Raw genomic sequence first — 13,750 nt, forward strand, 5'->3', positions numbered from 1 at the left:
CATGTATGACCGAGGGCATACGTTGCATACATTTTAATGCACATTGGGCGTTTAATACTTTTCCCATAGTACATTGTAGAACTGTTAAGACGTTATAAAAAGTTATAAACAGTTCAGAAAAACAGATTTGAATCGGCGGCGGCAAACGTTCATAAAGGTCTAGTTCAAAAATGAATGTGTGACCGCGGTACGGCGATACGCTAAACTACGTTCACTAAAGCGCGGATTCTATCAGCCGGCGCAAAAAGAGGAGCACTGACTGCGGACGCAATCGAACAACCATGCACCGACTCTGCTAAAATCCACGTCCACCCCAAAACAACTCACGCGACTCAAAACGGAAAAAACATCCACAAATCGACTCAGCGGGCGCGCACATATCGTATAAAAACCGACTCCGCCGACGGCCGGCCAAAAACGGAACCGTGATACCGAAAAATAAAAGCCGGTAATACTGTGGAAAAAATAAAGTGAACGCAGTGCACGTAGCGATCGCTGCCGTGCCGTTTTCCCTCCGATATCTTTATAAAAGGATTCACGTTTGTTATTGTTTTTGGCTTGCACACATGCAGTGTGCTGTGCGTAGTGTATTTGTGTATGGAAGTTGCAATAATAAAAGATTTAAAATTATAACTAAATTAGTTGGCAACGTTGAAGGCAGAATTATAAATCGACCGGAACTGTAGGATACAAGCTGTTATTCAAGCCACCACTATCCTCATGAATGAATGAAGAGTTCCGTGAGTGTGTGAGAGTCCTTGTGAAAGATCTTACCTATTTCTGCCTCCAAGCACAGTAATCTGAGCATTACTGTGTTCCGGTTTTGAAGGGAGAAATTACAGGCACATGGGACTTGTCAATGTACGTATCAGGGTGACGAGCGCAGTGGCAGTGCCCCTTAGATTCTTGTGATTTAAAGATCTGAATGGTACTGCAACTGTTATGGACAGGCGTGTCACTTACCACCAGGAATTGTTCGTCCCGTCACTTTGTGTCATAAAAAAATTATGGGGCATGTTTGATGCAGCCTCTAGACTTTCGATAGTTAGTGAAAGCAACTAACAAAATGTTAATTTAAACTTATTTCTACAGACATGAGCCAGTTCGGCCTCAGCTCGAGCAACTCACACTGGGGCTACGGCGGCGCGGGCGCATATCCCGCGTACTTGCCATCGTGCGCTGCACCCGCTGCCTCACAGTTCAACCCTCCGGCGCTCGGATTTGCCGGCACAGTGCCTGAACAGACACCTACGCAGGACTTTACAGCTAACAATACTGGTGTGTACTATAAATGTTTCTATAAATGTCAGATTGCGAACGGCATTCGCCATGGGCTACCATAAGCTATAATCGCAATGTCTGCTGACTAATTTGATCGCAATCTACGATCACTTTTGTGTTACAACTTTTATCGATCGACCATGCAGACGTCAAAAAGCCTCAATGCACTACCAATAAATATATTTCACAAACAAGTCTCGTTATGATTATGAACAATATGGCCGACTAGGTTTAGTAGTGGCACATATAGACAAAACTCGCGAGAGCAAAGAAACTTTGCCTAGTCTGCCAACTATAGTGCTATAGTAATTTTAGTGAATGCCATGCATCTGATCTGATCAGATGGTGATTTTTTTCGATCTTTGTATTAATAATTATAACAAACTAGTGGAGTAATTTCACAAAAAAACAATTGAATATCAATTCAATAAAAATTTAAAATACAATGAATAGCGACTGTCTCGCCAATCATCAATCTCTCAACCAGGGCCGGTAGCTGTAAAGGTATCTAACTGGGTGATAAAACTTTCACAGATTTCTCATAGATGGCGCTACGACTAAAAAGTCGTTGAAAAACCAAATACAAAGTCACGACAACAAGCACATAGAAATATTCGTGAGGTCCGCTGCTTCGTTCCGTGATTTAGTTGGTATATCGTCTGGCATGGTATGCTAGAAGACGTCGGTTCGAGTCCGGCCGGATCGAAGGAATTTTTTCTCAGTTGTTACTTTTTATTTTTATATTTTCTTCGCAAAAATGAGTTCTAGTGAGAAAAGCAAAAATACAATTGTGAACCGTAGTGTACTCTGCCATATAATAGTAAGAATTAAAATTTGTCATGTTAAACTTGTTTTGCTTTGTCTATTATACATTCTCATTAATTCTTTAGTCATTTATTTCCTCGCATTGTTTGAGAAAAGCATTATGCATGCCTCGGCGGAAACGGGAATTTCCTGACTAGTATAATACAATTATATGTCCCAGCCTCTACAATAATTACTATTAACGCTTTGCTCAAGCTATATTGTCATTATCTCAAAATGGTATATTGTACAACAGTAAATGTGGCCAATGTAAACATGATTTTTTTCCAGGAAATTGTTTGGGAAATTTATCGATTTACGGTAGGACTATAACTCATCGAATGGTGAAATTAAACACACCAACATGTTTTACGACCGACATCCTCCTTGGAACCTACGGTGTCCACACTTGCAATGAAATGAGCGACTGTTGTTTATCAATATCTCTATGTATGTCCAGAAATTTGTCAATGATTCACTGGCACAATCGTCAAATTAAATGTATCTTATCCTTGTAAATACGTAATTCAAATGATATTAGATGACATTTTTAAATTTTATTATGTGCTACTGACATGATTATTGCGAGACTAAGGCGCGACTACGATACTTGAAAAGGATGGGTGCCAAAATATTACTTTGGAAGTACTTTTCAGTGATGGCAGTTTACTGGTTGTCCGTCGGCCGGCGAAACTCGCGGCGGGCATTATCCGGCTCTCATTATAATTTACAGCAGCTCGGATCCGTCCGATGCCGCCGATAAATTTATTGCCGATGCGTGCTCGCGCGACATACGAAAAACACAGCGCTATATTAAAACCATAGCAGCATAAATGATGTTAATCCACTTTCGTAACTATTAACTTTCCGTGCAGTTCTCCCGGACACGACTGGTGTCGACCTGGACCAGCAACTCTCCGGGTTAGTGGGCTCGTCACCATCGCACCACGGCAGTCTCATCCCTCGCTACAACAACAACACGGACTACAGTCTTTCAACTGGCCCTAGGTCTCTAAGCGACAATAGCTCACAACCCGAATCACCAGTGCAGGACGATCTCCTAACTTCTAATACTACTACAAACGTCGGACACAATAACACGAATACTTCCAACTTTCCGTCCCTAATGGGCTCTCAAAACTCCTCGTATGGAAGTAGTAATTGCAACAATTCTCTGTACCCCGTGTTGCCGGCGAGTTTGCTCTACAGCCAGCTTTACACGGCAGCAAATCAGACGCATAATTTCCACCCGCTGCATTCGAATACTATACACTCGACGCAGAACCATCATAACGAATTACAGACAATGATGGATCAAATATCTTCGACTACTAACAATCATCGGCAGCATAATCACAGCAATCATGGTCAAGGGGACTTGCTGCTCGGTGGGGGAAACTCATGCGCGGCTGCAGCAGCTAGAAGTGAAGATGTGAGGGTTAATAACCTTGGCCAAAGAGGCAATCCTCAACCAGACAGTAATACTGTATGGCGGCCATACTAAAACCAGTGCGACGCTGCTTTTTCTCAGGTGATGTTCTAATCGAAAACATTTTATGTGTTGTGATTCAAGTGTAATTAGTGAAGAAAAGTTGCGTCGATACCTCAAAGTACTTTTGTATAGTTTACAGTAGATATTTAAGTATTTAAGTAATGTGAAAAATGTCATATTGTTTTCGTTACCGTGCAATCACACCTTATAATAATTACGACGATGTTGTACCAGCTACATCACTTAGGTAAGTATTAAATAATATTGCAACGAGATAGATTTTTGATTAATGTTATTATTAAAATTAAAAATACTTTAAACTTTCGGGTTATTTAGTGAAAATTGTACATTAATGTCGTGGTTTTTCTAAAATTCGCTCCCGTCCTGAGAATATACGATTTTTGTGTTTTCGAATAATACCTGAAGAATTGTGTTGTATTGTTTTTAAATTACATTTTAGAAAACGAATTGGTCACACGCTAGATATGTGAATGGAAGCAGGTGAAAACTGTATTTTTGTAATTTTGTTGTTATCACTATGTATTGATAATTAATTAACCGACTTTAAAATAGGGGTTTTATGTGTGTATGTTACTTGATTACTTTTGTGATGCGATTTTGAGGATTTTTTTGTGGTTGGAATGAGGGTATCTCAATATTTCGTCGCCTTAATTTCAACAAATTCGTGCACTTCTCACTTCACTCTATTGTTACTACAAATTAATATTATGTTTTTCATTTTTGTTACAACTGAGTGTTAAATATTATTTTATCTTGTCCGTACAAAATAACTTGGGTGGTACAGAGATACCAGTGTAGTAGAGTGGTATCTCTGTGACACAGGAAGGTTAGTTAGTACCAGCGAACTTAAAGCACAAAATTAATTATTTTTTTAAGTGCAGTCCTTAGAATAATAACGTATAGAATGATAGTTTCATATCAAACGAACTGTCACAAGTGAGGCAAAAATCTAATTCATGTAGGCTAGTTTTAGTAGTAGGTTAATTTTCGGTTTTAGTGAATATTTATATAACAATACAAGTTGAAACGCGTTACTTCCTTGTGGACTGTGATGTTAGTATCTATTTTATGTTTGTCTGACGTATTTTTACACTCATTTACCGCACATTTCGTCATTTTTAGCTAAAATTCTTGATCTGTTCGCGGTGCAAGTTGACCTTGAGCACTGAAGGCCCGCCCGCTCGTGTGGGCCCTTTTGGCGCGCTTCAATTTGCCTCATTTAGCGTGTGCGGACTAGATTTCTATGCGTTATTATTCTAAGGTGCAGTCATATCGTCGGCTTACCTTCTCAAACTCGTATCTAAAACCACAAAGTTACTGAAATGCAAGAAATGGATTGTATAAACAAATTTTGCAGTCTGATTTCACATCACAATTCCTTCATATTTACACACTAGTTTTAACCTATTCTTAAAGTAATGCATCTAAATTAGCACCCTTGATAAGGAATTTAAAGCAAATAGAAAGGTTTGCACTCACAATTTGCACTCTCCTGAATAATCACTCTTTAAGATACGAGTTTGAAAAAGTAAGGCGTCGATTTGTCCCATTTAAATTTGTAGAAAATATTCCATATAAGAGTGAAAAACTAGGGGATGAGTCCGGTTTTGCTCACCTTTTCTTAATAAAAATTACTTGATAAAATAAAGTCACAAGTAATCATACGTCAAAAGTACTTTTATTAAAGTCACAAGTCAAATAATACGAACTACACTTTGACTTACAAATAAATGAACGACGGGTCTAATACAAAAACCACGAAAAAAATGTCCCAAGTCAACCTATTTAAACGTAGTGACATGTAAAGGAATATGAAAAAGCTAAAACGTTGAATTTAAATTGTAATGTCATCGCAGTACTGTCTAATTGTGCTTGCTTCGCTGTCAGTCGAACAAACGAAGACTAAAGCGTGAATGACGCTCTGTATACGATTTTAACGCCCTATAAGTTCGGACACTTTTTAGCGCGGACCCGACGTCCATATAATTGTAAGTCAATGGAACTACATTAAAAAAATGTGTATTTTACAACTCTTCTATATAAGCGTAAAAATTATTGAATAATTTTGTTGGTAGAATCTGAAAAGTTGTAATTTAGCAGATGTGGTTTTATTATTATACTAAAGGTCCGTTCGTTTCTTAATTTTACCATGCATATATCGAATGGGAATTTTGTCTGTTACAAACAGAATTGAGATACTGGAATAGTTGAAAAAAAATGTTTACTCACAATATCAAAACTTTTCTTCTAAACACGCTACCGTTGTAAAGCAGTTGCTTGTTACACGTCAAAAAATATAGAATAAAACACGATACAATGATCCGGAAATACAGAGAGAAGTGTTATGCACTCTATATGTATTACTTAAAGTTTACGTATGTGTATTCTGTCCTTTCCGGTCTTTGGTTGTAAATAAATACAAGTCGATAACTGTCACTGTTAAAATGTATATAATAACTAGCTGGTGCCCGCGACTTCTTCGTAATATAAGTACTTCGTATAACCTACTCTACTATATTAAATTTTCGTAGTTTTATTGGTTCTCCATACATACTTTCATCCCCTATTTCATCAAGACTTATTTTTGTGACCAAAAGTAGCTTATGTCCTTCTCAAATGTCCCACTAGATTATTTAATTTTTAGTTTGGGACTTAATCATGAATATATAAAACATATTTTCATTATCTCGACGTTTCGGACGTAACGTCCATGGTCTCAAAGGGTCTGAAGAGGCGGGTGTCAGCATCTACTAGCCATGCGAGTTTTTCTAACTACCTTCACTTGGTCTTCATTATTTATTTGTGCACTAGCAGTGGTATAGATCAGGTTAATTGTAATTGTAACTAGGGTTGTCACTAGATCGACACACAACACTCACAACACTCGCGACTTGTCGGGCGATACTCGGTAATGTTTACATTTGCTGACGTTGCAATACGTCCGTAACGACGAGGTAATTAAACTATGTTTTATACATGATTATATCCCAAACTGAAAATCAAATGATGTGTGAATGTCCTGAAAGTTTGTCCCATTAAATATACCAAAATTCATCAGCATTGGTTCATTGGTTTAGGCGTGAAAATGAAAATTTTCTTTCGCATTTATAATATTAGTTTGGATGAGGTATTCTCTCTTTACCTCTCCCTACTGCCACGTTTTGTATATATCTAGCATTTGACCAGCTACTTGTTCGCAATCTGTAATAAAATTGTATATATAAATGTGAATAAAGATATAAGTTGTTGTAAATGCATCTTGTAAAGTGCAATAGTCGTGCAATGATAAAAAGTTGTAGTCATAAGTATATTGTAATAGTTGTATTAACAAATTTCTGTTATGATTAATAGCTATCTGTGCAATCTGTCCTGTTGTAGACACAAAAGTATGTATTTTGATTTTGCGTTCCGTTTCGCATTAGAGCGATGTCATACGATGCGTTGCGTTGTACTACATATAAACCAGAACGATGTGGCTCACGGTGCGTTGAAACTACAAGCAACTTAGTACGTTGAAACGTTGTTGAAACTATAGCGTTGCGACGACGCAGCGCCTGTGTGGCAACGCTCTTACTCGTAAATATGTAGTGTACCTATTTGTCTATTTTATTATTTAGTTGAATTAAAAAATCATTTGAAAATCAGGGTGTTTCAAAAAGATGCAATATTAAGGGAATATTCTACACAGCATTTTCAAATTTACTCTATTATTTTTCTTATAAAATACTTTAAAACAGGTTGTTAATTTGTCACGATAGTTAACCTGTTTTTTACCGCATTATTTTTTTATCGAGTAGCCAGATTTACAATTGCATCACAATTATGGGCCAACTGGAGAGGCTGCATTGTGTACAACAGACGCCAAAAAAGGCGCACTCAATTAAACGCTTGTAGAAGCGCGATAGCAACGGCGTGGCAACTGCGCGCCTGTAACGCTTCAGTAATTTCTGTGATTTGCAAAAGAAGCGCGCGCGTGTCACGACAATGGCGCTGCAACTGGCTTCTAAATGTTGTATGAAAATTTGTGGCGCCACTGCAGCACTATAAGCGAGCAATTTGAAGGCACCCTAAGAGTCTATTCACATGGCGTATTTTATATGCGCCGTGCCGTAGAGGCTCTTTTGAGCAGATTGTTGCATTTGTATGGATACGATACAGACGCGCGCGAGAAGCTCACCTGTATCGCGTGTTACGCGCGCTTGAATCGATTCAAACGCGCGCAAACATCGCGTTGCAAGCAAGAAGCGTATATACTCCTCTGGAGTTTACACATAGAATTTCACGTAGTTGCTTCATTTCAAAAACTAACTGAAATAAATAAACAAAACTAAAATTAAAAGTGTCACTTATCAAAATGCATGATACATACGTGCGTCTGTGGCGCATATACGCGCAAATGACGCGCGTTTACGGCGCCACTGCATTTGCGAACGTGTGTAAAAGTTTATAGCGAGTAAAAAACGCGACATTGCGTTTGAATCGCTTTTACGCGCGTCATCTGCGCGTCGTCGGTGCGTATAAAGTACGCCATGTGCATTGACTCGAGTGGAAATAATAACCGCAAAAGTTTACAGAAAGAAATCGAAAAATTTTAATTTTATTGCAGCGTATTGTACCTCTCAAGAGGTGAAAATTATTAACGAACAAATATGTTCCATGTGCCATAAATGATAAGTTATAAAATGTTTATTTAAAAACGTCATTGTATTTTCCGCTTGCTGTTAATTTCTGTTATAATTAGCGGAATTAATTTTTCATTAATTAAATAAATTATACAAAGTATGATGTGTCTTTTCTTTTAATTAACCTAGCTGGTGGTTTACTTAGACGTACAGTTGAAGTTTCGTATCGTAAAATTTAAATCACGGTGATAGCAAAAGTAGATCTTTACTTTGGAAATTGTTTTCTCGGATCTAAAATCCCGTATTTTTCAAATAAACCATTTTCGATCCAAAATTAACTTTTAGGGCACTCTCCAATTATATTACACTCATGTAAATTCTGTTATGTTTATAAATAATAAATTAAAAAAATCGACGATAACATTATTCGATTCCATTGATAGATTTGTTGTGCATTTTGTGACATTATGTTAATGTTAGAAATAATCAATGAGTTTCGACCTACTTATATTTAATATTTAAAGTTGACGAGTGGTAAGTTGTGGTGTGGAAGTACCAACTGCTCGGCTTTGTTTATCAATAGCTGCTGATTTCGTTTTGCTTCATGCCGGGGACCGGCCTAAGCGGGAGAAAGAATCGCGAACTCAACACGCACCGACTGGTAATTTTACAATTCAGAACCAAGTGCTCTAATAATAATTATATTTAACCTGCTTGTTAATAATACGAGTGATGTGCGATGTTGAAAAACACGTCGATATGGTCCATCACAGTGTTTCTAACAGTAACGATCAAACTAGCGATGCACCAGCAATTGATAGATTAAACAAAATGATAAAATGTTAGAATCCCCACATTTTCCTCACATACCGCCAATCCCCACAAAATCCCCAATATAAATGAAATTCCCCACAATTTGGGGAATTTCCCACAAATTGGCAACACTGGATACAATAGTTGTAATTCACGCGCGAGCCGGTCATGGCTTCATTTGTTGACAAATAAATAAAAATTGTGAAGTAATTCCGTGTTCTGAAATGATAAAAACAATTGAAATGAGCGCGTAAACTACTGTACTTCAATGTTGTGTATATGTATTGTGCCGTCTATCAATAGAATACAGTGGAATCATTGTGTGAAATGTGGTTGGCGTGAAGAAATAACCTCAATTTTGTAATGAAAATTTTATTTCTTCCAACATAAGTTAGGTATGTCATTAAAATATTCCTTATATGATAGGGAATTTATCCACCTTTCTAGTCATATATAACATATTCCATATAATTATATATATCATAACTTTTTTTGAGACAAATTTTAATTTTTTCAATTGTTTTTTGACCTAGTGTTTTGAAAAGTTTTTTATTGCATAATACGCTCACTATTAAAAGTTATAGGAACTTTTATAAAGGTTTTGTAATACTGTCAAAAGAAAAAATCGCTTAGGAACATCGCGTTTTTTAGACAATCGCAAAAACTTCATAGGAGGTCTTGTACAAAAACATTCAATTTTTCTACAAGATCAACTACACTAAAGCAAGTAAAAATAATCTTTACGTATTCTAAAGTTTTTCTATCGATAAAGCCATAGACATAATGCTCCCAACAGTGTTTTGAAAAAAGCTTTAAATTCTTATCGCCATTTTTATTTTTAAAGAATGACTATGAAGTAGCCGAGAAAAATTTATTTTCTTTTTAAAAAGTAAATCTAGGTTGAAATTAGCTTGAAGAAGCCTAGAACTTCTTGGAAATGGTTTGCTTTGTGAGTTATTTTGTGTATTTAAGCTTTCTAGAAATATTTAAAACCAAAAATCGATAACTGTATTTTTATTAAGTTTATATTTTATACATAAACGATCGCATTACTTTTATGGCAGATTTTACATCTATTTTCACAATGTATTTAAAGACGCACGTCAATTTGCGCTTTCTAACCGATTAAACATTGCGCGAAAAAGTCAGAAATATTATATCTAATTTCACCATGTTCCAATTTTGATAGTTTATATTTTGTAAGCCATTAAATTTGAAATCTATTAGTATTAAGAGAATTGCGTCTTATGTTTGTAACGCTTTAGTATTTTGGTTTTAAAATAGCATTACTAAGAAAACTATCATAGACTATAAATTATCTAGAAACTGTTCACAGGATTAAATCAAAACTGCCTACATTCTACAAATGGTCTTGTAGCATTCTAGATGGGTTACTTGTGAAAAAAGATAAGAATCACTCTTAACACTACCTACAGATAGTTTCTCAAAGCACTCTTGTGATCTTGTCATCTTGTCATCAGTTGTGCCCACTTTTACTTTAAATTATCTAGAAACCTTCTTCGAGATATCTTGAGGGAATTTGAACTCTTAAAATATTCAATCTAATTAAATTCTATTAGGTATGTTATAGTATATATTTAGATAAGGGTGTGCTGCTTGGGAAGGGTAAGGGTACTTATGAACAGGCAGAAGCGACTTGTCAACTTACGTCTCAGGGTAACGGGCGCAGTAGAAGTGGGACACTTTCAAACCTTTCCGCTTTCAATTTCTGAGCAGTATTGCAACTACAATGGACCGTCACTTGATGTCACAAAAAAGTACGTAATTTCTTTTATAAATTAATAAATACCTATTAAATTATACATAAAGATAATTAGGTACATTGGTATGTATATATACGAGTACTGTATGTGACACCTCGACCGCAGCGGTACCTATAGCAACTTAATGAGCTCATTACGCCGCCGGTAGCTACATTTACATATCGCCCGCTTTTCATGCCTCTATAGTACGTTTGTATATTAAATCATATACTTTATATGTGTAGTATATTGTTGTGTATACGTGTTTAAATTATACATTTTAATGAGTTGAGTTTTACAGCATTGTACGGAATGGTTTCTATAATGATTTAACCCCTACGGAATAGAAATTTCTTTGAAAGAAATTTTAATTTATTTTTAGTTGATGTTGTTATATTTCGGCTATAGTTTATTTGTTTTTAGTTTCTGTATCATCATAAGGCTTAGTCTTCATTCAGGAGCAGCAGCAGTAGAGCTTCTTGTGAAAGAGTTCGTCCAGGGAAGTACTAACTGCCACCTTACCTATTTCTACCGCCAAGCAGTAATGTTAACATAACTGCGTTCCGGTTGTAGAGGGTAAGAGTGCTGTTGAAATTGTTATTGGTTTTTGCGATTTAGAGCTCTGAATGGCACTCCAACTATTATGGAAAAGCGTGTCGCTTACCACCAGGCGCACGACTAGTTCGTCCCGTCACTTAATATTATAAATTAAAAATAAAGCTTCGTCGTATAGTTCAAATGCTCTTAACATAAATGTCGCAATACTCTTTGGACTCACAATGTTAACTGCCTCCGTGGCCGAACGGTTACCATGCCGGACTGCCACGCGGAGGTCCCAGGTTCGATTCCCGGGCCGGGGGAAATATTTGTAGGACCTACATTTATTTGTCTCGTGAGTTTGGGTGTAATTTGTGGTTGTCTATGTGTGTGTTAATGGCACCCGCGACACAGGGTTTCCCTAGTGCGGGGCTATGTTGAGTGTGATAAAAAAATGGGCTCACGATGCAGAATCGTGCAGTGCAAGCGTTCTCTGATGCAATTGCATCCGGTGAGCAATTGGGATACTGCGTAGTCCGGGTCCACCCCAAACGAGGAGAATCGGAAGGAGATTTCAGGGAATAAACTATACTAAACTATCACGTTGCTCTGACCATTGGACTTATTAAAGAGCCCGAAACGTTACTTTGATTAGAAAAACAAAAATACGCAATTTAAATCCGGAGAAATAGTTATTTCCAAAGCTTGTTACGTATGTATATTTGCAAATTGATCCTGTTCAGCTGCTCCTGCACAAAAAACTCCTAGAACTGCTCGAAGAATGCTCGCGACCACAGGTAACATTCAGCGCTGAGCTACCCGTATACCTATAAGGGTAAGGTGTGGTTAAATATTTCCTAATCTTTCTCCGTGGCCGAACGGTTACCATGCCGGACTACCACGCAGAGGTCCTGGGTTTGATTCCGGGGCCGGGAGAAATATTTGTATGGCGTACGTTTCTTTATCTCGTGAGTTTGGGTGTAATTTGTCGTTGTCTATGTGTATGTCCAAGGGTGCGACACAAGATTTCCCTAGTGCGGGGCTATGAGTGTGTGTGCGTGTGCGCGTTATTAATCTTTCGAAGTAGTATTAATTTTGTTGTATGTTTAGGAAAGTAGAATTTAGGTACCTATTATTTTGTACTACTGCATCGGAGTCCTTAATGGTGGTCCGGCCACAGAAGATCATACAGGGTTATGTTATCAGTGACCATACCCACCACTATCCCATGGTCCTTCCTGCCTCTCGGTGTGCGGACCGAATCTTAAAAGGGGCTCGCGGTACTTAATTGGAGGTCTTTCCCGTCTTAGATCCTTGGGGATTTCCAGTCACAAACATTTGGATGTTTGTGACTGGTTTATATGAGACATACGCTACAATTGCACAGTGATATGTTTTAAGCAGCTATACAGATGTGAGATTAATTGATATTTTGCCAGCAAGTGAAAATAAATATCCTCTCTCATTAATTTGCGCCAATGCGATGCGATGGACAGCGGACGCCCATTGGCGGTAGGGCCACCATGATGGCGATCACTGCTTGGATAACTTGTTACGGACGGCATATAACGGCAAGTAACTAAGACTTTATTTTCTAAGTTACGTACATTTGATAGCTATACTTCTTACGATGAAAGAAAATAATGTGATCAAACCGGCCAACCTCCAAATCACTTTGGACCTGCAGCGTGTCGGAATACGACCCTAGCCCTTACCTTGAAGGGAAAACGGGCCTACCAGTGGAAGGAATAATGATGATGATATTCAAAATTTGTTATTTACATCTGCAAAATAACTACTTTTCAGGAGAAATGTTTAAAGTTTCTAATAACTTAATTAATAAGTCGATAACATTTTTATGCTTAAAATTTCACATATGAATAATTTGTTTCATGTAGTTTATATTATTTTTGTTACTTTTGGAAAGAACTTTTGACGCGTGGTCACATGTGATTTTATTATACCAAGGGTATGATATAAAAAAGGTTTATCAGAAACGCAGTTTCTGCGTACTTGGATGACAATAGTCCATTATCACTCCAGTCCAATATCACTAACAATGTATAACCACGATAGCACCGATTCATTTTATACTTTTAAATTTTAAATAAAGACACATATTTTTGGTCCCGCCTATTGAACACCGTCATCTAACACACAGACATTTGTCTAGTTTAGGAGGCAGAGTCCTGAAATCTGTTACGCCTTTTCTACCTATTTGTTTTATTTTATTTTATTTTATTTACATTTGTAATCAGTAAATTTCTTTTCTGTACTATATATAAGGATAAGGAGTGTTTTTGAATAAAGATATATTATTCTAAACAACTTCAAGCTTCTATGATATTTTAAAATGTTAAAGGTTTAAAACTCATTTGTCTCGCGGGAATCAATCAATTTGACAATGTAATAAACTT

At 37.0% G+C, this 13,750-nt stretch overlaps 1 protein-coding gene across 1 annotated transcript in view; it reads left to right on the top strand.

The window, feature by feature from the left end:
• Positions 1-4,138, top strand: part of LOC113231345 (runt-related transcription factor 3) — a 49,970-nt gene extending 45,832 nt beyond the window's left edge. Inside the window, exons 4-5 of the mRNA XM_026465634.1 lie at positions 1,093-1,278; positions 2,961-4,138. Coding sequence (XP_026321419.1) covers positions 1,093-1,278; positions 2,961-3,589 — 815 coding nt within the window. The 3' untranslated portion in view covers positions 3,590-4,138. The remainder of the gene's footprint in view (positions 1-1,092; positions 1,279-2,960) is intronic.
• Positions 4,139-13,750: the final 9,612 nt, after the last annotated feature.

The sequence above is a fragment of the Hyposmocoma kahamanoa genome, unplaced genomic scaffold, assembly GCF_003589595.1.
Source record: "Hyposmocoma kahamanoa isolate Upper Pololo Valley unplaced genomic scaffold, ASM358959v1 65, whole genome shotgun sequence".
NCBI classification, from domain to species: domain Eukaryota; kingdom Metazoa; phylum Arthropoda; class Insecta; order Lepidoptera; family Cosmopterigidae; genus Hyposmocoma; species Hyposmocoma kahamanoa.